The sequence below is a fragment of the Tamandua tetradactyla genome, chromosome 4, assembly GCF_023851605.1.
Source record: "Tamandua tetradactyla isolate mTamTet1 chromosome 4, mTamTet1.pri, whole genome shotgun sequence".
NCBI lineage: Eukaryota > Metazoa > Chordata > Mammalia > Pilosa > Myrmecophagidae > Tamandua > Tamandua tetradactyla.
Genome location: NC_135330.1, coordinates 3679944 through 3703888, shown reverse-complemented (window position 1 = coordinate 3703888; position 23945 = coordinate 3679944). Strand labels below are relative to the sequence as shown.

The window sequence follows — 23945 nt, the reverse complement described above, 5'->3', positions numbered from 1 at the left end:
CAAAGAAGAAATTGCAAGAGAAATTAGTAAATACCTCGAAGCAAATGAAAACAAAAACACAACATCTCAAAACCTATGGGACGCAGCAAAGGCAGTGCTAAGAGGGAAATTTATTGCCCTAAATGCCTGTATCAGAAAAGAAGAAAAGGCAAAAATGCAGGAATTAACTGTCCACTTGGAAGAACTGGAGAAAGAACAGCAAACTAATCCCAAACAAGCAGAAGTCGGTTCTATGAGAAAATCAATAAGATTGATGGGCCCTTAGCAAGATTGACAAAAAGAAGAAGAGAGAGGATGCAAATAAATAAGATCAGAAATGGAAGAGGAGACATAACCACTGACCTCACAGAAATAAAGGAGGTAATAACAGGATACTATGAACAACTTTACGCTAATAAATACAACAATTTAGATGATATGGATGGGTTCCTGGAAAGACATGAACAACCAACTTTGACTCAAGAAGAAATAGATGACCTCAACAAACCAATCACAAGTAAAGAAATTGAATCAGTTATTCAAAAGCTTCCTAAAAAGAAAAGTCCAGGACCAGACGGCTTCACATGTGAATTCTATCAAACATTCCAGAAAGAATTAGTACCAACTCTCCTCAAACTCTTCAAAAAAGTCGAAGTGGAGGGAAAGCTACCTAATTCATTCTATGAAGCCAACATCACCCTCATACCAAAACCAGGCAAAGATATTACAAAAAAAGAAAACTACAGACCATTCTCTCTAATGCATATAGATGCAAAAATCCTCAACAAAATTCCAGCAAATCGAATCCAACAACACATTAAAAGAATTATACATCATGACCAAGTAGGATTCATCCCAGGTATGCAAGGATGGTTCAACATAAGAAAATCAATTAATGTAATGCACCATATCAACAAATCAAAGCAGAAAAATCACATGATCATCTCAATTGATGCAGAGAAGGCATTTGACAAGATTCAACATCCTTTCCTGTTGAAAACACTTCAAAAGATAGGAACGCAAGGGAACTTCCTTAAAATGATAGAAGGAATATATGAAAAACCCACAGCTAATATCATCCTCAATGGGGAAAAATTGAAAACTTTCCCCCTAAGATCAGGAACAAGACAAGGATGTCCATTATCACCACTATTATTCAACATTGTGTTGGAGGTTCTAGCCAGAGCAATTAGACAAGAAAAAGAAATAGAAGGCATCAAAATTGGAAAGGAAGAAGTAAAACTATCACTGTTTGCAGACAATATGATACTATACGTTGAAAACCCGGAAAAATCCACAACAAAACTACTAGAGCTAATAAATGAGTACAGCAAAGTAGCAGGTTACAAGATCAACATTCAAAAATCTGTAGCATTTCTATACACTAGTAATGAACAAACTGAGGGGGAAATCAAGAAACGAATTCCATTTATAATTACAACTAAAAGAATAAAATACCTAGGAATAAATTTAACTAAAGAGACAAAAAACCTATAGAAAGAAAACTACAAAAAACTGTTAAAAGAAATCACAGAAGACCTAAATAGATGGAAGGGTATACCGTGTTCATGGATTGGAAGACTAAATATAGTTAAGATGTCAATCCTACCTAAATTGATTTACAGATTCAATGCAATACCAATCAAAATCCCAACAACTTATTTTTCAGAAATAGGAAAACCAATAAGCAAATTTATCTGGAAGGGCAGGGTGCCCAGAATTGCTGAAAGTATCTTGAGGAAAAAAACGAAGCTGGAGGTCTCACGCTGCCGGACTTTAAGGCATATTATGAAGCCACAGTGGTCAAAACATGGTATTGGCATAAAGATAGATATATCGACCAATGGAATCGAATAGAGTGCTCAGATATAGACCCTCTCATCTATGGACATTTGATCTTTGATAAGGCAGTCAAGCCAACTCACCTGGGACAGAACAGTCTCTTCAGTAAATGGTGCCTAGAGAACTGGATATCCATACGCAAAAGAATGAAAGAGGACCCATATCTCACACCCTATACAAAAGTTAACTCAAAATGGATCAAAGATCTAAACATTAGGTCTAAGACCATAAAACAGTTAGAGGAAAATGTAGGGAGATATCTTATGAAACTTACAATTGGAGGCGGTTTTATGGACCTTACACCTAGAGCAAGAGCACTGAAGAAGGAAATAAATAAATGGGAGCTCCTCAAAATTAAACACTTCTGTGCATCAAAGAACTTCATCAAGAAAGTAGAAAGACAGCCTACACAACAGGAGACAATATTTGGAAATGATATATCAGATAAAGGTCTAGTATCCAGAATTTATAAAGAGATTGATCAACTCAACAACAAAAAGACAGCCAACCCAATTACAAAATGGGAAAAAGACTTGAACAGACACCTACCAGAAGAGGAAGTACGGATGGCCAAAAGGCACATGAAGAGATGCTCAATGTCCCTGGCCATTAGAGAAATGCAAATCAAAACCACAATGAGATATCATCTCACACCCACCAGAATGGCCATTATCAACAAAACAGAAATGACAAGTGCTGGAGAGGATGCGGAGAAAGAGGCACACTTATCCACTGTTGGTGGGAATGTCAAATGGTGCAACCACTGTGGAAGGCAGTTTGGCAGTTCCTCAAAAAGCTGAATATAGAATTGCCATACGACCCAGCAATACCATTGCTAGGTATCTATTCAGAGAACTTAAGGGCAAAGACACAAACGAACATTTGCACACCAATGTTTATAGCAGCATTATTTACAATTGCAAAGAGATGGAAACAGCCAAAATGTCCATCAACAGACGAGTGGCTAAACATGGTGTGGTATGTACATACGATGGAATATTATGCTGCTTTAAGACAGAATAAACTTATGAAGCATGTAATAACATGGATGGACTTAGAGAACATTATGCTGAGTGAGTCTAGCCAAAAACTAAAGGACAAATACTGTATGGTCCCACTGATGTGAACAGACATTCGAGAATAAACTTGGAATATGTCATTGGTAACAGAGACCAGCAGGAGTTAGAAACAGGGTAAGATAATGGGTAATTGGAGCTGAAATGATACAGACTGTGCAACAGGACTAGATACAATAACTCAAAAATGGACAGCACAATAATACCTAATTGTAAAGTAATCATGTTAAAACACTGAATGAAGCTGCATCCGAGCTATAGGTTTTTGTTTTGTTTTGTTTTGTTTTGTTCTTACTATTATTACTTTTATTTTTTTCTCTGTATTAACATTCTATATCTTTTTCTGTTGTTTTGCTAGTTCTTTTCCTAAATCGATGCAAATGTACTAAGAAATGATGATCATGCATCTATGTGATGTTAAGAATTACTGATTGCATATGTAGAATGGAATGATTTCTAAATGTTGTGTTAATTTCTTTTTTTCTTTAATTAATAAAAAAAAATTAAAAAATTAAAAAAGAATAAAAAAAAAAAAAAGACAGATAAAACTCAGGGAGTTCAGAGAAGCTGAGAGAAAAGCCTGCAGAGGAGGGAGAGAAAACACCTCAGGAGAAGGTACATGAGGAGCGGACAGAGCGATTCTAACCAGAACCAGCAGGGAAGGGCCAGGAGACGTCGCCCTGCGCCTCCCATGGGACAGAGGAACCCGATGCCAGCAGCTGTCCTCAGAGAAGGTGTCAACCTGTTCAAATCACTCTGAGATTTATCAGGGAATCACTCTGGAAAAACCAACAGAATCTCATGGAGTATTCAAGGTTCCATGTACTTACGGTATTCAATTAAACTGTCCATATAAGTTATATTAGGAAGTGTACTAGTCAAAATATAAATTTTGGCAGTTATATCATTTTTTGCTTCACATATTTTACATCTCTTGTTTGGTGCATACGCCTTTAGGATTACTATGTCTTTTTTGGTGGGCTGAGTGGTTTGTAATCTCCCTTTCTTTACTAGTTTTCTTTGCTCTGAAGTTTTCTTCATCTCATTGTAATATAACCACTTTGATTTGTGTTACATGATATATTTTTTCCAGCGTTTTACTTTCAACCTACCTATATCATTTGAAGTGAATTTCTTGTGACAGCGTATAATTTGGTCATGTTTTTAATCCAGTTTTTAATTGGTGTATTTAGATTATTTACATTCACTGTAATTATTGCTATGTTAGGGCTTAATCTGCCATTTTATGTTGTTTTTTCTTTTTTTTGTTTCTGTTTTTTATATTTGTTTTCCTATGGATTACATGGGTAACTTGCACAATTTTTAGGACTCCGTTTCGATTCATTTATAATGTGTTTTTTTCTTTTTATAATGTTTTTAAATGTTTTAAGTATCTTTTGTATAACCTTTTTAGCTGTTGCTCCAGATATTAGATTATATATATGTGTAATGTCTCTCAGTATTACATTATATATACATAACTTACCGCAATGTACTGGTGTCATTATTTTAATCGTTTTGAGTGAAGCTTAGAAACCTTCTTTTACATCCCTTTACTTCCCCCTCTTATATTATAATTTTAAAATATTTCCTGTACATACATTTATAACCACATTAGACAGAGTGTATTTTTTGTTTTAATCATCAAACATAATTTAGAAAACTCAAGAATAGAAGAAAAGCCTATTGTATTTACCCATATTTTTGCTGTATTTTTTCTTCCTTTCTGATATTCCAACAAAACTTTAAAAAAAAATCATTTTCTTTCTGCTAGATAACTTTTTTTTAGCCATCCTTTTAGGATGGTCTGTGTTTCAGTTTGCTAAAGCTGCTGGAATGCAACACAACAGAAATTGTGTGTTGGACACACTTTTTCACTGGTGATTTATTAGATTACAAATTTACAGTTGTAAGGCCATGAAAATGTGTAAATTAAGGCATCAAGAGGGAGACACCTTCTCTGAGGACAGCTGCTGGCATCGGGTTCCTCTGTCCCATGGGAGGCGCATGGCGACGTCTCCTGGCCCTTCTCTGCTGGTTCTGGTTAGAATTGCTCTGTCCGCTCCTCATGTACCTTCTCCTGAGGTGTTTTCTCTCCCTCCTCTGCAGGCTTTTCTCTCAGCTTCTCTGAGCTCTCTGAGTTTCATCTGTCTTTTATTCCCTTATAAAGGACTCCAGCAAGGGAATCAAGCCCCCCCTTGATGGGCAGGGCCACATAACTATGGAAACAGCCATAGATCAGAAGGTCCCACCTGCAGTGGGTCTGCACCCACCAGAATGGATTAGAGAATATTGTCTTTTCTGGGGTAAATCACAGATTCAAACCAGCACATTCTGCTAGTAACAGATTCTCTTAGTTTCCTTCATCTGAGAATATCCTGATTTACCTTGATTTCTGAAGGATATTTTCTCTGGGTGTGGTGCTCTGGGTTGGCAGTTCTTTTAGCAACTGAAAAATACTGTGCCACTTCCTTCTGCTTTCCATGCTTTCTCATGAGAAATCTGCTGTCACCTGAATTGTTTTTCTGCTTTAGATTAGGTGTCATTTTTCACTGGCTGCTGTAAAGATTTTTTCTTTCTCTTTAGTTTTCAGAAGTTTAATTGTGATATGTTTTGGCATAGATTTTGAATTATCCTGCTTGTGGTTTCCTCAGCTTTTTGACTTGACAGACTTGTGTCTTTTGCCAAATTTGGAAAGTTTACTGCCATTATTATTTTTTTAATACTTTTCAGTCCTGTCTTCCTCCTCTCTTTTTGGGACTCCAGTGACATAAGTGTTAGATCTCTTGTTACAGTTCCATAGGTCCTTGGGACTGTTCCTTTCTTCCCTCAGTCTATTTTCTCTCTTTTGTTTAGAATGGGTAATTTTGTTATTGTTCTATCTTCTAGTTCACTGATTCTTTCTTCTGTCTTGAGACGTTTGTCCACTGAGTTAATTACTTTCATATATTCAAATATTTAAGTTTAATAATTATTTAATATTATAAATATTTAAAAGGAATTAGGTGATGCAGGTATTATAGTAGTATACATTTATATTAATCAGAATAACTGAAAATGGAAACTAAGGGGATTGTTTTCAGACATGGCAGATTCTTATCCTTGACAAATGGCTTAGATGTGTTTTGCCTTGTGTAAAACAATAAGATGATTTTAACTTCAAGATTTTCAGCTTAAGCCATAAATGCTTTTTTCGTCTTACCTGACAAGAAGCCCAGATATAGGGTAGCTACATGGCTGGTTGACTCAGCACTCAGCCGTCAGTAAAGACCCTGAGCCGCCCGTCTGTCTGTTCTGCTGTCATCAGTGTGTCAGTTTTTCTCAAGCTAGGTGCACTTTGGGTGACAGGAAAGCTGCCATGGTTCCCAGTATGGGGCCCAGCAGCAGGCAGTCCCTGCTGACCAGCAGACTCAGGTTTATAACCCACTGGCCGAAACCGAGTCACGCATGTCTGTCTCAGCCTGTCACTGGCAGAAGTAATGGGATTGCTGATTTTCCGAGACCAAGCAGGACTTTCCCCTGAGGCGAGAGGGAGGATCACTTTCCCTGACAGGAGAACGAATACCTTAAGAGAAATCTGTGTTTATAAGGAAAGGGAATAGACGTTAGATAGATATGCACCTTATTCAGTGGTAGGGAGAGGCATGATATGACCTCTAGAGTCTCCAACCCAATTAGTTGTCTGTGCTCTCGCAGTTAGAGCTGCTTGGGTTCATGAAATAAACCAGACTTGCTGATCTTCGTTGGCTAATAAATTTTTTGTCCCAATTGGGGGTTACTTGGCTTTTCCCCAACTACCTTCAGATATGGGGAGAAAAGAATTTTTTTAAAGATCATTTTGATTTATTACAATTTATTTCAATATGTAGATATCAGGTATGGCACATGCTAAATTTTTTTAAACTTTTTTTTATTGTGAAATATATATAGAAAAGCAATATATTTCAAAGTAGTTAGAGAACAGATTTTAAAGTTTGGCATGGGTTACAGTTCCACGAGTTTTTAGTTTTTTCTCCTAGCTGCTCCAAGACACTGGAGACCAACAGAAATATCAATATAATGATTCAGCATTCATACTCATTTGTTAAATCCTATCTTCTCTATTATACTCGTACTTCCTTTAAATAACATGTACATAAAAGCAATAAATTTTAAAGTACATAGAAACGATTAATTGTAGAACGGATTTCAGAGTTTTATATGTGTTACAATTCTATAAGTTTAGGTTTTTATTTCTAGCTACTCTAAGGTACTGCAGACTAAAAGAAATATCAGTATTCTAATTTAGCACTCATACTCATTTGTTAAACCCTACCTGCTCTGTGTAACTCCACCATCATCTTTGATCTTTCTCTCACTCTTTATGGGTATTTGGGCTGTGGCCATTCTAACTTTTTCATGTTGGAAGGAGTTGTCTGTAATATGGGATAGGGGGATGGAACTATCTGATATTCTGGAGAAGTTGGCCCCTCTAGGTTTCAGGGATCCATCTGGAGGTTGCAGATTTCTGGAAAGTTATGCTAGTCCAGGGAACCTTTGTAGAATCTTATATATTGCCCCAGGTTCTTTAGGATTGGCTGGAATGGTTTTGGATGAGGTTTGGCAGGTTATGATAGGTAGCAATGTCTAACTGAAGCTAGCTTAAGAGTAACCACCAGAGTAGCTTCTCGACTTTGTTTGAACTCTCGCAGCCACTGAGGACCTCATTCCCTTTTATGGCCAAATAATATTCCACTGGATGTATATCCCACATTTTGTTTACCTATTCATGGGGGATTGATATTTTATTCAAAGTAAAGGAGCATGTCCTTGGGCAATAGTTTTGGCAACCGTTCTGGTTATTTAGAAATCATTTTCTGTGATTTCTTTTGTATTGTTATCTCAACCTAAATGTCACTGAGCATTCAGTATGAATTCAGAAAGTTCTTGCCCCTGTTGAGGGCTGTGGGAGGACTGCTGCTCATGGCGTGCCGAGGACTGAGGTGCATGTGCCCGAGGAAGCCTTGTGATGCCGAAGGAACGTAGGGAGAGGAAGCCCCACTTCCCACACGGTGCAGGGAAGCAGTCACAGAAGAGGTGGGACTGAAATGGATTCTTAAGGGACTTGCAGATGCCCCAGGAAAATGGGGAGAAAGAGTGTATAAGGTAAAAGAGCAGACCCTGAGGTAGGAGAGCACTGTGTGCATCAGGTAGGCAGTGAGAGGCAGCAGGGGAGGGGGGCAGACGCGGACTTGAACATCACACTGTGGATGTGGGTTTTATTTGTTTTTGGTAGGAATTAAGTGTTTTTGTAAAACCATGATAATTTATTAAGTACAAAGACATTTGTCAGGTTTAGGAAAGCTTTCTTTTTTTTAAGAGAAGTTGTAGATTGTCTTGGTTTACTAAAGCTGCCAGGATGTAATATGCCAGAAATGGAACAGTTTTTAAAAACAGAGTTTACAGTTCTAAGGCCATAAAAATGTCCAACTAAGGAGGGCATCCGAAGAAAGATACCTTGACTCAAGAAAGGCTGCTGTCTGTCTCGTGGAGAGGCAGGTGCCTGGGATCTGCTTGTCCTTGTTCCTGGCTCCATTGCTTCCAGCTTCTGATGCCAGCGGCTTCCTCCAAGCATCTGTAGGTCCTGACTTAGCTGCCCCAAGGCGAACTCTGTATTTCATCTCTTATCTTCTCTTTGCTTCTCCTGGTTCGGACTTGCTTAGCATCTCGTGGAAAGGCACATGGTGGCGTCTCTTGGGTTTTGGTTCTGTCTATCATCCTATCGTCCCCTGGAGCTTCTGCATTTCCAAGTGCCTGTGTCCTGGTGTCTAAACTCTGTCGGCACTCCGAGCATTTCCAAATGTCTGTGTCTATGTCAGCTCTAAAGCAAGTGTTTTCCCCAAAATGTTTCCCCTTTTAAAGAGCTCCAGTAGACTAATCGAGACCCACCTTGAATGGGTGGAGTCACGTCTCCATCTGATCTCAAGACCACTCCCATAATTGACTGGGTCATTCCCCATGGAAGCAATCTAACCAGAGGGTTCCACCCTGCAATATTGAATGAGATTAAAGGGCATGGCTTTTCTGGGGTATACAACACTTTCAAACCAGCACACAGATTTACAGAAAAATCATGCAGAAAATGGAGTTCCCATATGCCCTCCCCGATTTCATTGTTAACATTTTGTGTTAGTGTAACAATAGCATTTGTTGCAGTTGACGAGAGAGTGTTGGTATAACTGCACTGTTAACTGTGGTCCACAGGTTATCTAAGGCTTCATTGCATAGTACATCCTTTTTTCTTTTTTTTTTAAATTTTTGTTCTAGCAACATAAATTCTACCCAAAATTTCCCTTTTAATGACATTCAGATTTATAATTCAGTGGTGTTATTACATTGACAATATTGTGTTACCATCACCACTATACATTATCAACACTTGTAGGATTGGGAGGGTTTATGGGACATTTTAGGAATGTCTTCTCTCTTTGTTGAATTTAGGTTCATTACAAAAAATGGGACGAGGCTAATATTTGAGTGCCTCTTTCCTATGTGGCAAAGAGCAAACCTCCATGCTTTATTAATCATCAGCACAAAACCCTTCAGCTGGGTGGAAATATTCCCTCTTTACAGGTGAAAGAAAAGTGAGGCTAAAGCATTAATTTGAGAGTTAAATATTTGACCAGGAAGTTGCTCTTCTTGCATAAGAAGGGCTGCTGCCTTCCCTGAGAAGCTTTTTGTGCCGATTTGAAAGGATGTATGTCCCTTAGAAAAGCCATGTTTTAATCAAAATCCCATTTCTTAAAATGGCAGAATAATCCCTATTCAATACTGTATGTTTGAATCTGTAATTAGATCATCTCCCCGGAGATGTGATTTAATCAAGAGTGGTTGTTAAACTGGTTTAGGTGACGACATGGCTCTGCCCATTTGGGTGGGTTTACTGGAGTCCTATAAAAGAGGAAACATTTTGGAGAATGGGAGATTTGGAGAGAGCAGAGAATGCTGCAGCACCACAAAGCAGAGTCCACGAGCCAGTGACCTTTGGAGATGAAGAAGGAAAATGTCTCCCAAGATGCTTCATGAAACCGGAAGCCAGGAGAAGAAGCTAGCAGATGACGCCGTGTTTGCCAGGTGCCCCTCCAGATGAGAGAGGAACCCTGACCGGGTTCACCATGTGCCTTTCCAGATGAGAGAGAAACTGTGACTGTGTTCGCCGTGTGCCTTCTCACTAGAGAGAAACCTTGAACTTCATCGGCCTTCTTGAACCAAGGTATCTTTCCCTGGATACCTGTGATTGGACATTTCTATAGACTTGTTGTAATAGGGACTTTTCTTGGCCTTAGAACTGTAAACTAGCAACTTATTAAATTCCCCTTTTTAAAAGCCATTCTGTTTCTGGTATATCACATTCCAGCAGCTAGCAAACTAGAACACTTTTCCTTACCTCCTCCAGCAGAGTCCTCCCTTTCTTCTTTTCTTCCAGTAGATATTGGGAAAGTCAGGAGGGTCCCTTAAAAGCTGTTAAGGGATAAGGTGGCATTCATGCTGGTGAGACTCAAGGCAAGGAGGGGACAGATGTCTTACAGGTCACCTTCATCCTTGGGTAGCTCAAGGCCCGTCTTCTTTTCATTGCCTGAGAGAGGTAATGCACTCCACTTCTACCCTGTCTTGGAGCTGGAAGAAGCCCTTAGAGACTCACTCTGACCCCTCACTCTTCAGTGGGAGCAGCGGCCCAGAGCAGCTGAGCCCCTCACCTGCCTCCACACTTAACACAGTTAGAGCAGGGCTTGCTGCACTCTGCCCTGCTAGCTCTCTCTCTCTTGTAGTTCTAAACTCTCGTATCTGTCCTATGACTACTCTTCCCACATCGCCACTCTCCCACTTTTCCCTTTCATGGTTTCCACTCTGGTGGAAACACCTTCACCTAAAATGTGTGTGTGTGTTTGAGTTACAAAAGAAAATAGGCTGTTCTCTAAATAAATTACCTTGCCTGCTTTCATTTGAATAATTTCTATGATCCTCGTAGAAATAGTTTTGAATTTAGGTACTTCTTGAAGTTCGGTTCAAGAAGAGTACCCTGGTTTTATGACATGCATTGATAACTTCCTGGTTGGCTGTCAGGAGTGTGATTTCTGGATTGGGCAACCAAGGGATGCCGTGTCTAGAGCTGGGGTAAGGGGGGGTCCATGCAGTGTGCTTCCGGTGATCTGAGGACCGGGGTGACCCATTGTCGCTGTATGGAGCAGCTCTCAGATGGCCCAGAGATAGCCCACCACGCAGGAGTGACATGTCCCCTCTTTGGGCCTCATTTTTCCTTGTCTGCGAGATGGCAATGTAAGGCCTAACCCACAGGATTGTAGTAGCTATGGTTGGCTGCTCCTGTAGACTGAAGGTAAGGGGTTGCCGTTGTCCCTGTTAGGGCCGCTTGGACGTTCTCAGGCTGACTCTCCAGAGTGAACTGACAGGGGACGAACTTGAGCATTTAGCCCAACAGCTGTCACAATCTCTGGTGGGCAAGGCCTCCTTCCCGCAGCCTATTTTCCTCCCTTACTGCTGACCCCACACCCCAGGGCTGCCTGGAGGTGCCTCTGCTGCTGGGAGCATCTCCTTGCAGATGCCGGGCTGATCTCAGCCTGATGCTTTGTGGGTAGGAAAACCCTACTAGCATGAAAACTAACCTTGATTTCCATTGTTTTTCCCCATTTGGTGTTCTTGCTGCTGTATGGTTCTTTTTCTTTTCCTTTTTTTTTTTTTGCTGTATGGTTCCTGGTAGAGGTTCTGAGATGAATTTTTGGAGGGGAATATCAGGCTAGTCCCCGAATTTGAGGAGCAGGCCTTCGCCTCGGCAGGGGGCAGGAGTCTTGGGCTTGCAGGGTGGCTGCTGAGCGGGTTCTCTCTCCCCGCAGGTGGGCAGGAAGACCTGCGCCATGGCGTCTGGCCAGGCACCCAGCCAGTCCCTGGCCTCGGAGCTGGTGGAGTCCAGCGATGGACATGAAGAGATCCTTAAGGTAAGCTCAGCTTGTGCTCCGGTTCTCTGGCCAGCAAGACGGAGGGAATGGCTGACTCAGCCAAAGGCAGCTTGTGGTTTGACTGTGGGAAGTGCCAGATCTGAGATGATAGTTTCTGGCCAACTCCTGAGAGATCTTAACCCGGAAGACCAAAGCTTGTCGGCAGAAGCTGACCCCGCGCAGCATGGGTGTGGGGAAGCCTGTGGCCACCTCTCCCGGCCCCTGCTCACTGCCCTGCCCACCTCGTGGGGTGTGGGGACAGCTGGGAGGCGTGCTTGTGGAACTCACCCTTAACAGGTAAAACCGTTTTTATTATACCTTTTAAGAAACTGTTTTGAGCTATAATTCACATACTGTACAATTATCACCCATAATTTCATAATTAAGATGTAGCTGTTATTAATTCCTTATTGTAGGTCCTCCCAGGTGTTTTCCGTACATGTTTTTTTCTAAAAATGAAATCATAGTTTGTACTCTGTACTGTAATTTGCTTTCCTACACTTTAGTGAAATAACATCTTCTGTGTCAATAAATGTAAAAAAATGAAATTCTTAATGACTACATAGAATTTTATTGTATAGATACCATAATTTAAGTAATCCCCCTTTGTTGAACATTTAGTTCTTTGTGACTATAAATAAATAATATTTTTCTGAACAGATGTCTTTTTTTTATATTTTATTGTATGATACAACATATAAGAAAAGCAAAGAAATAAAAAAGCAATAATTTTCAAAGCACTCTTCAAAAAGTAGTTATAGGACAGGTAACAGTTTGTCGTGTGCTATTATGCCTTATGTCAGATTTTTCCTTCCATCTGCCACAGAACATTGGAGGCTAGAAGGAATAAATAATTTTTTATCATCACAATTGACTGTTTTTTCTTTTTTTGTGAAAAATAACATATATACAAAAAAGTAATGAATTTCAAAGCACAGCACAAAAATTAGTTATAGAACAGATTTCAGAGTTTGGTATGGGCTACAATTCCACAGTTTGAACAAATACGTTATTGAATTGTCTGTCTGTGTTTTATAGCCAAGTAACACACAAATGTTTTGTCAATCGTAAAAGATTCAGGCGGAGCAAATGTGAAAACCTCGCCCTTCTACAACATTCTTCCGCAGAAGAAACCACAGTGACTCTTCCATTCCCCTGTTTGTGAATTTACATATATATGTTGAATGTTTATGCTTCTATAGCAATATATTGTTCAGCTAAATTTATTTCATTAGGAAAATTTTCCAGAAGTAAATTTGTTAGCTCAAAGAACGAACACATTTTTAGATCTTCTGATTGAAATCCTCGAACTGCTGTCTAGAAAGGCAGCAACACTGTGCTTTCCCACCAATGGTGTCTGAAGCTGCCTGTCTGTGTGGATTTGATTTAACTTGTTGTTTCATGAGTAAATTGTGTTGTCGCCCCTCTTTCAGGTGTACTTGAGGGGGAGGTCTGGAGACACACTGGCCCGTGAGAAGACCCACGAGAAGAGCATCAGCCAGCTGAAGAGCGAGGTTCAGTACATCCAGGAGGTGGGCCCCTGCCGCTCGGTGCAGGCCCCTTCTTTGGTGGATGTTGGTTTTCTCCCTTCTGCTCCCTCCATGTCTCTCCAAAGTGCTACCACCTCTGCTCCCATGTGTCAGCTATCATTTCCAATCCTTTGGACCTAATCCATTAATCAGCAAATAGCTATTAAATACCATGTGCCTAGTACTATCCCCCAGCCTTCTACCTAAAATTGCCAGCCACTCTTCCCCAGCATTTCCTAACCCTACTCCTACCTAGTTCTCATTTCTCCTTGGCACTTTTCGCTATCTTACTTAGTTTGCTAGACTGCTGTGAAAAAAAAAACAAACACAATGTGTTGGCTTAGCAGGAATTTATTGGTTGTGGCATGGAGGGCAAAGTATCAGCAAGGCCAAGCTTTCTCTCCGAAGTGTGTAGCGCTGGTGCTGGTTTGCAGCAGTCCTTGGGGTTGCTTGGCTTGCATCTCTGCCTTACACACAGTGATGCCCTTGATCTCCTCCTGTGGCTTTCTCTGAAGTCTGTGTCTGAAATTTCTTCTGCTTATAAAGACCTCCTGTAATATGAATTAAGGCCCACCCTGATTCAGTTGGGCCATACTAAAGTGGGATCTTAGAAAAATCCTGCTCACAAATTTGTCCACACCTTAACTAATGATACTTCTTTAAAGGTTCCTGTTTACAAGTGGTTTCACACTCCCAGGAATGCAGATTAAGAACAGATCTTTGAATACATAATCTAATCTGCCACATCACCTAACACAATACGCGTTTTCCTTAATTGTCCTTTCTGCTGTGTGTTTCCCCAGCCACCATGTCAGCTCCACAGGGGCAGGGCTTCTGTTTGCTTTGCTGCTTGTGTGGGAGGGTCTGCACCGTAGGCCCGCTTGACCGAGACCCTTCCTCCTTACAGTCAGTGTCTGCCCCAGCGCCTGGCTCACGGCGGTACTGGGTGGGCGTGGTGCGCAAAGGTGGGCCCTCTTTCTCTACTGCAAAGCTAAAGTTGCTCGCCCTCCCCTTCCAGGCCAGGAACTGCCTGCAGAAGCTCCGGGAGGATATAAGTAGCAAGCTTGACAGACATCCAGGAGAGTCTTTCCAGCAACAGGAGATACAGGTAATAGGAAGCGCGCCCTTGGTTGCATTTGCACTGAGGAGCAGGGTTGTGCCAGGTGATCAGTCACATTTTCCAGTCACCCAGTTGGTAACGACTCTAGTACCACTGCCAGGAGGGAGAATGTAGGAGGTGCTGGCTTTTCTCTGAGCGCCACAACTGGTAAGGCTCCCCAGCAGTGGGCACATGCATTCGCACTTAGCCTACGTACAAGGGCACCTGTTCCTGAAACACTGTGCAAATATTGAATTTATATAAACCGGATTGTTGTAAGTTCATTGGTAAAGGTTTTGGTCTTGAAGAATTCTATGGTCAATCCTTTTGTAATACAAAGTCTGTTAATAATCACCTATAGATCCAAACTCCCATATGTTGACCTCACTTCATCTGGGTGACACCTGTAGTGCAGATTGGAGGTCTCGGCCTGGGCATGTTAGTTCCCTGTCTGTACAGCTGTTTCTACCCTGGAATGGGAGCTCCTTCAAGGCAGGGTTTCATGCTGCTGTCTCTGTATCCCACCCCACCCCACCTCACCACAGGGTCTGGGATGCGGTAAATCATCAGTAAATGCTTGTTAGATTGAACTGGAACATGTGATCCTGGGATTCAACTTTTACAAAATTTGAGAAATGTTTTCAGAAAAGCAGAGTTGTCTCCTCTATGACCCCACCACATTCTCCTTTGGGTTCTCAGTATCTTTTTCATTTGTGTTTTGGTTTGGGTGAAGGAATCTTTCTCTAGTAGCCCCTGCCCCTCTTTTCCTGAGGGGACCATGGCCCAGCAAACAGCTGGTTCTGGGAAAGTTCCTTGGGTATGGACCAGGCTTTGTGGCAGCTGCATTTTGCTTTGACTGAAGGAAGGTAGGACTTTCACTGCTAGGGTTTACCTCGAGGTGGTGGGAGGTGCTTTGTCAGATGACACAAATATGCTAATGTGCTCAGAGACAGGCCTCAAAGTCCACACTCCTTGTTTGCACAAGCCAGCAGTCATATGATTAATAATCAGGCTTTGGACTGGAAATAATTTTTATCAGATGCTGCTTCCCCTTTTGATTTATGCTTTGTCAAACCTTATTAGGATCCCCTGCAGCAAGGGAAACTTTTTGTTTGTGGCAGGTAGCTGCTTGTGTTTCCTGGGCTGCAAGGAGTGGGGCCCCTGCATGTTTTCCAGGCTGCTGAGAGGTTTCAGCATGAAGTTGCCTTGACCCTCCCTATAATGCTAGGCTGTTCCCTCTCAAGGCCTCACACATTTCTTACCTTCCTCTCCATTTCCCCATTTTTTTTTCCTTTTTCCTCCCCTCTCCTCTCTCCTCCTTCACCTCCTTTATTTAAAGATTTCAGATCTTAAGAGAATAAGGTTTTGAAGCGGGTTGCTTAGTAGGGCTGTGTTAACTACCAAGTTTACTTTTCTCTGAACAGGTGGTGCTAGAAAAGCCAAATGGCTGCAGTCCAGGTGCTACAGCTGTGTACAGAGGCCCACCTGAGGTAGGTCACAGGGCCGACCACCCGACCTGCTGCTGGGCCAGGGCCAGGCGCCCTGCTGCCTACTCTCTCTCACTAAGTCTAAGAGCACGGCTTGCCAGCTGTCAAAATTACAGCAGTAGAGAAATGTAGAAGGTGAAATTTCCCCAACCCCACTCCTTGGAAGTATCTACTCCTAACAGTTGGCAGCCTGTGGCTCCTTCTAGAGCCCTGCCTCCACCTTGACCGCCTAGGGAGTGGCTGTGGCTGGGGGAGGAGGACGGGACGCCTGGGCCCAGGCCTCAGAGGTGGGTCTGAGAAGTGGTCTGGGCAGCAGGACTTGGCAGAGCTCCTCAGGTGACTATAAGGTGTAGTCAGAATGGGGTCCCAGTATTCCAGAGTGTTCTTTAACATACAGACAACCGTTCTGAAGGACCGTGTGTGTATATTTATTAATATATATACACACGTCTGCATGTGTAAATATATATATAAATATCTACGTACTTTCTGCAAATACTTGGTCATGGTAAATTAGTTTGCTTTTTTATTTTTTTAAACTAAAGAGTTTATATTATAGTCCTATTTCAATTTTAGTGCATATTGACCTATCTCATTCTTTTGAATAATTGCATATTTCCTTCCATGGCTGTACTTCTTTAAAAATAAATAAAAATAGCATTTGTTATATTATACTTTCTGTGGTTATAAAAATAATACAAGACAGGCCTTATTGTAGAAAATTCAGGAAATTCAGGAATACACAAAAGGCAAAGAAGAAAAAATATCATTTGTAATCTACCCAGAGAAAACCGCAGTTGAGTGAAATTTCCTTTGTCTTTCAATGTAAATATATATATGTATTCAATATTGAGATTATGCTGTATATACTGTTTTTGTGTGTGTGTGTGTGTGTGGGTTTTTTGTTTGGTTGGATTGGGTTTCAGTGTTTTGGCCCTCCAGTCCGGAGTTGAATCAGTCCATGGCACAGTCATAGTCATGGCATTCATCAAGGCCCCGCAGCGGTTTTTTGCCCCTTTGTCCCCATTTCACTATTTTCTCCCCCCTACCCCAAAGGGACTCACTCTGACATTTTAAAAATATGGCTTTATATAATAAGCCTATATAATGTGTTTCACTTTACATAATGGACTTGTGCTATAGCATTTTCATTTTTAACCCAACACTTAATTGCTGCATGTAAAGTTTTATAACTTTTTTTTAATTGTGAAAAATGACATATATTCAAAAGCAATAAATTTTAAAGCATACTGCAAGAATTAGAGAACAGATTTCAGAGTTTGGTATGGGTTTTATAGTTCTGAAATTTTAGGTTTTTCCTTCTAGCTGCTCTAAGACACTAAAGACTAAAATATGATTCAGCAGTCATATTCATTTGTTAAATCCTGTCTTCTCTATTATAACTCATCCTTCTTCTTTGATCTTTCTCCATATCTTTAGGGATATTTGGCCTATTCCTAGTCTAACTTTTTCATGTTGGAAAAGGCTCTCAATAATATGGGGTAGGGAGATGGAACTAGTTGATGTTCTGGAGAGGCTGGCCTCTGGGTTTCAGGACTTACCTGGCCTAGGAGCCGGTCTGGAGGTTGTAGGTTTCTCAGAAGTAATCACAGTGCATGGAACCTTTGAAGAATCTCAGATAGAGCCCTAGGTGTTCTTTAGGGTTTACAGGAATAGGTTTGGCAAACCGTGATAAATAGCAGTATCTAACTGAAGCTTGCACACAAAGCTTTTTTTGTTTGTTTCATACTATATCATGAAAAATTTCCATGCCATTAAATAGTCTTTGAGAAAGTATTTGAAATAAATGCATAATAAACAGAGTCTTTTAAAGCATTCTTGCCTGCCTAGCAGCTTAGGTGTAGATATGGAAGAATTGACCAGATAGCTTATCGCCAGCTAGATTTAGAATGTGATTCTAGCTACTGGTGTGAGATGTCCAGTTTGCATTCTTCCCTTCACCTGGATCACCATATTTGACAAGTACACTGCTGACAACAAATTATAATTCCTGCATTATCTGTTCAGTCTCTTTTCTTCTCACAGACTCAGAGTTCTACTGGATATCATCCTACTTATTTTTGAGGATGCCTGTAAGGCAGGGTGTGGTGAGGAGTCTCCCCACTGCTGCCAGGACCCAGCAATAACACAGCAGCTGCAGTCCCGTCTCTCTTACTGCAGCTGAGTACTCTGTGCTCTGTTTGGAAGGTGCTGCTGCTTCCCACTCTGCCAGTCAGAGAGAAACTTTTTGTCAGACTTGCAGGGAGTTCATAACTGAAGTGTCTGGTGCCATTGCAGCAGAGAGAGGGATGAGATTTACATGCCAGCGCAGCCCTAACCACCCTCCCACGACTGGGTGTGTCTGGGAGAGAGGCTGAGCACCTTGATGAGGCACCCTTTCCCATGTCAAGTCGGATTTCTGGACCCGTGGGTGCCCTCACCTGCCCTTCTGTCAGTAACCCTTTATATGCTGATTGCTGTGCTAGATGCAGAGAATAATGAAAGATGTGCCTTTGGGACACTCACCTTATGATGGGTGTGGTACAGTCCTTGTCCCGGGGACTCTAGTCTGAAGACAAGCATGATCCCTGCTCTCAGCACTGTTCTCATAGAGGGAAGCAGGACGTATGCTGAAGATGGTGCAAACGTGTCTACTAAGAAGTCAATCAGCTGATACATGTATAAAAAGCCACTGAGACTTCCTGGAAGATGGCGGCTTAGTAAGACGCGCGGATCTTAGTTTCTTCTCCAGGACACCTACTAGGGGAGTAGAAACGATACAGAAAGCACCCAAAGCCACAACAGAGATAAAAAAGACAGCGTACCCCATCCTGGAACGGCTGGCTGGCTGAGAGAAGCAGCTCGGGTGAGATCGCCGAGGCGCGCGGGCCTTACCGGGCGGGGTGGCAAGCGGCCGGAGTTACTCCCTTCCCCCTTCCCGGGCCGGCTGGGAGAATTGGAGAGGCGGTCCCCTGAAACAAAGACGGCTGGCGCCCACACCACGCGCAGCCCCCGGACCAACTGAGAGAATTGGATCGGAAACCCCCAGGCCGCGGAGAACGGTGACGGGTGGGGGAGGCCCCTTCCAAACCCGTGACTCCCGGGGAACGTGCACTCTCTTGGGTGGGCCGCTGCCGCTGGCGCCCTCCCGCCACGCTTGTTGCCCAGGGCCGACTAGGAAATTCGGACGGGCTCTTTCCCTGGCTGCGGCGACCAGCAACCCTCCCTGCGTTCGGACCCCGGGCCGGCTCAAGCCGTTTCGGCTAGCGAACCCCCAGGACGGTGAGAGTTTTCCAAAGTTTAAGGTCCCACAGCACCTTTTACTGGTGGGACCCGCAGACAAACGTGTGCCACGAGCGCCACCTACTGGGCAGGATAAGAAAAACAGAACCCAGAGATTTCACAGAAAAATATTACAACCTTGCTGGGTCCAACACCAAGAGAAATCTGAATAAATGCCCAGACGCCAGCAGCAGAAGATAACTGTCCACGCTCAAAAGATTGAGAATATGGCTCAGTCAAAGGAACAAACCAATAGCTCAAATGAGACACAAGAGCTGAGACAACTAATGCTGAATATACGAACAGAAATGGAAAACCTCTTCAAAAATGAAATCGATAAATTGAGGGAGGACATGAAGAGGACATGGGCTGAACATAAAGAAGAAATAGAAAAACTGAAAAAACAAATCGCAGAACTTATGGAAGTGAAGGATAAAGTAGCAAACATAGAAAAAATAATGGATAGCTACAATGATAGATTTAAAGAGACAGAAGATAGAATTAGTGATTTGGAGGATGGAACATCTGAATTCCAAAAAGAAACAGAAACTATAGGGAAAAGAATGGAAATATTTGAACAGGGTATCAGGGAACTCAAGGACAATATGAACCGCACAAATATACGTGTTGTGGGTGTCCCAGAAGGAGAAGAGAAGGGAAAAGGAGGAGAAAAACTAATGGAAGAAATTATCACTGAAAATTTCCCAACTCTTATGAAAGACCTAAAATTACAGATCCAAGAAGTGCAGCGCACCCCAAAGAGATTAGACCCAAATAGACGTTCTCCAAGACACTTACTAGTTAGAATGTCAGAGGTCAAAGAGAAAGAGAAGATCTTGAAAGCAGCAAGAGAAAAACAATCCATTACATACAAGGGAAACCCAATAAGACTTTGTGTAGATTTCTCAGCAGAAACCATGGAAGCTAGAAGACAGTGGGATGATATATTTAAAATACTAAAAGAGAAGAACTGCCAACCAAGACTCCTATATCCAGCAAAATTATCCTTCAAAAATGAGGGAGAAATTAAAACATTCTCAGACAAAAAGTCACTGAAAGAATTTGTGACCAAGAGACCAGCTCTGCAAGAAATACTAAAGGGAGCACTAGAGTCAGATACAAAAAGACAGAAGAGAGAGATATGGAAAAGAGTGTAGAAAGAAGGAAAATCAGATATGATATATATAATACAAAAGGCAAAATGTTAGAGGAAAATATTATCCAAACAGTAATAACACTAAATGTCAATGGACTGAATTCCCCAATCAAAAGACATAGATTGGCAGAATGGATTAAAAAACAGGATCCTTCTATATGCTGTCTACAGGAAACACATCTTAGACCCAAAGATAAACATAGGTTGAAAGTGAAAGGTTGGGAAAAGATATTTCATGCAAATAACAACCAGAAAAGAGCAGGAGTGGCTATACTAATATCCAACAAATTAGACTTCAAATGTAAAACAGTTAAAAGAGACAAAGAAGGACACTATATACTAATAAAAGGAACAATTAAACAAGAAGACATAACAATCATAAATATTTACGCACCGAATCAGAATGCCCCAAAATACGTGAGGAATATACTGCAAACACTGAAAAGGGAAATAGACTCATATACCATAATAGTTGGAGACTTCAACTCACCACTCTCATCAAGGGACAGAACATCTAGACAGAGGATCAACAAAGAAATAGAGAATCTGAATATTACTATAAATGAACTAGACTTAATAGACATTTATAGGACATTACATCCCACAACAGCAGGATACACCTTTTTCTCAAGTGCTCATGGATCATTCTCAAAGATAGACCATATGCTGGGTCACAAAGCAAGTCTCAACAAATTTAAAAAGATTGAAATCTTACACAACACTTTCTCGGACCATAAAGGAATGATGTTGGAAATCAATAATAGGCAGAGTGCCAGAAAATTCACAAATACGTGGAGGCTCAACAACACACTCCTAAACAACGACTGGGTCAAAGAAGAAATTGCAAGAGAAATTAGCAAATACCTCGAGGCGAATGAAAATGAAAACACAACATATCAAAACTTATGGGACGCAGCAAAGGCAGTGCTAAGAGGGAAATTTATTGCTCTAAATGCCTATATCAGAAAAGAAGAAAAGGCAAAAATTCAGGAATTAACTATCCATTTGGAAGAACTGGAGAAAGAACAGCAAGCTAACCCCAAAGCAAGCAAAAGGAAAGAAATAACAAAGATTAGAGCACAAATAAATGAAATTGAAAACATGAAAACAATAGAGAAAATCAATAAGGCCAGAAGTTGGTTCTATGAGAAAATCAATAAGATTGATGGGCCCTTAGCAAGATTGACAAAAAGAAGAAGAGAGAGGATGCAAATAAATAAGATCAGAAATGGAAGAGGAGACATAACTACTGACCTCACAGAAATAAAGGAGGTAATAACAGGATACTATGAACAACTTTACGCTAATAAATACAACAATTTAGAGGAAATGGACGGGTTCCTGGAAAGACATGAACAACCAACTTTGACTCAAGAAGACATAGATGACCTCAACAAACCAATCACAAGTAAAGAAATTGAATTAGTCATTCAAAAGCTTCCTAAAAAGAAAAGTCCAGGACCAGATGGCTTCACATGTGAATTCTACCAAACGTTCCAGAAAGAATTAGTACCAATTCTCTTCAAACTCTTCAAAAAAATCGAAGTGGAGGGAAAGCTACCTAATTCATTCTATGAAGCCAACATCACCCTCATACCAAAACCAGGCAAAGATATTACAAAAAAAGAAAACTACAGACCAATCTCTCTAATGAATACAGATGCAAAAATCCTCAATAAAATTCTAGCAAATCGTATCCAACAGCACATTAAAAGAATTATACATCATGACCAAGTAGGATTCATCCCAGGTATGCAAGGATGGTTCAACATAAGAAAATCAATTAATGTAATACACCATATCAACAAATCAAAGCAGAAAAATCACATGATCATCTCAATTGATGCAGAGAAGGCATTCGACAAGATTCAACATCCTTTCCTGTTGAAAACACTTCAAAAGATAGGAATTCAAGGGAACTTCCTTAAAATGATAGAAGGAATATATGAAAAACCCACAGCTAATATCATCCTCAATGGGGAAAAATTGAAAACTTTCCCCCTAAGATCAGGAACAAGACAAGGATGTCCACTATCACCACTATTATTCAACATTGTGTTGGAGGTTCTAGCCAGAGCAATTAGACAAGAAAAAGAAATACAAGGCATCAAAATTGGAAAGGAAGAAGTAAAACTATCACTGTTTGCAGACGATATGATACTATACGTCGAAAACCCGGAAAAATCCACAACAAAACTACTAGAGCTAATAAATGAGTACAGCAAAGTAGCAGGTTACAAGATCAACATTCAAAAATCTGTAGCATTTCTATACACTAGTAATGAACAAGCTGAGGGGGAAATCAAGAAACGAATCCCATTTACAATTGCAACTAAAAGAATAAAATACCTAGGAATAAATTTAACTAAAGAGACAAAAAACCTATATAAAGAAAACTACAAAAAACTGCTAAAAGAAATCACAGAAGACCTAAATAGATGGAAGGGCATACCGTGTTCATGGATTGGAAGACTAAATATAGTTAAGATGTCAATCCTACCTAAATTGATTTACAGATTCAATGCAATACCAATCAAAATCCCAACAACTTATTTTTCAGAAATAGAAAAACCAATAAGCAAATTTATCTGGAAGGGCAGGGTGCCCCGAATTGCTAAAAACATCTTGAGGAAAAAAAACGAAGCTGGAGTTCTCGCGCTGCCTGACTTTAAGGCATATTATGAAGCCACAGTGGTCAAAACAGCATGGTATTGGCATAAAGATAGATATATCGACCAATGGAATCGAATAGAGTGCTCAGATATAGACCCTCTCATCTATGGACATTTGATCTTTGATAAGGCAGTCAAGCCAACTCACCTGGGACAGAGCAGTCTCTTCAATAAATGGTGCCTAGAGAACTGGATATCCATATGCAAAAGAATGAAAGAAGACCCATCTCTCACACCCTATACAAAAGTTAACTCAAAATGGATCAAAGATCTAAACATTAGGTCTAAGACCATAAAACAGTTAGAGGAAAATGTTGGGAGATATCTTATGGATCTTACAACTGGAGGCGGTTTTATGGACCTTAAACCTAAAGCAAGAGCACTGAAGAAGGAAATAAATAAATGGGAACTCCTCAAAATTGAACACTTTTGTGCATCAAAGAACTTCATCAAGAAAGTAGAAAGACAGCCTTCACAATGGGAGACAATATTTGGAAATGATATATCAGATAAAGGTCTAGTATCCAGAATTTATAAAGAGATTGTTCATCTCAACAACAAAAAGACAGCCAACCCAATTACAAAATGGGAAAAAGACTTGAACAGACACCTCTCAGAAGAGGAAATACGGATGGCTAAGAGGCACATGAAGAGATGCTCAATGTCCCTGGCCATTAGAGAAATGCAAATCAAAACCACAATGAGGTATCATCTCACACCCACCAGATTGGCCATTATCAACAAAACAGAAAATGACAAGTGCTGGAGAGGATGCGGAGAAAGAGGCACACTTATCCACTGTTGGTGGGAATGTCAAAGGGTGCAACCACTGT

At 40.9% G+C, this 23945-nt stretch overlaps 1 protein-coding gene across 1 annotated transcript in view; it reads left to right on the top strand.

The window, feature by feature from the left end:
• Positions 1-23945, top strand: part of TUFT1 (tuftelin 1) — a 76783-nt gene that overhangs the window by 28876 nt on the left and 23962 nt on the right. Inside the window, exons 2-5 of the mRNA XM_077156004.1 lie at positions 11786-11887; positions 13321-13419; positions 14435-14524; positions 15940-16005. Of these exons, the coding sequence (XP_077012119.1) occupies positions 11786-11887; positions 13321-13419; positions 14435-14524; positions 15940-16005 (357 nt within the window). The remainder of the gene's footprint in view (positions 1-11785; positions 11888-13320; positions 13420-14434; positions 14525-15939; positions 16006-23945) is intronic.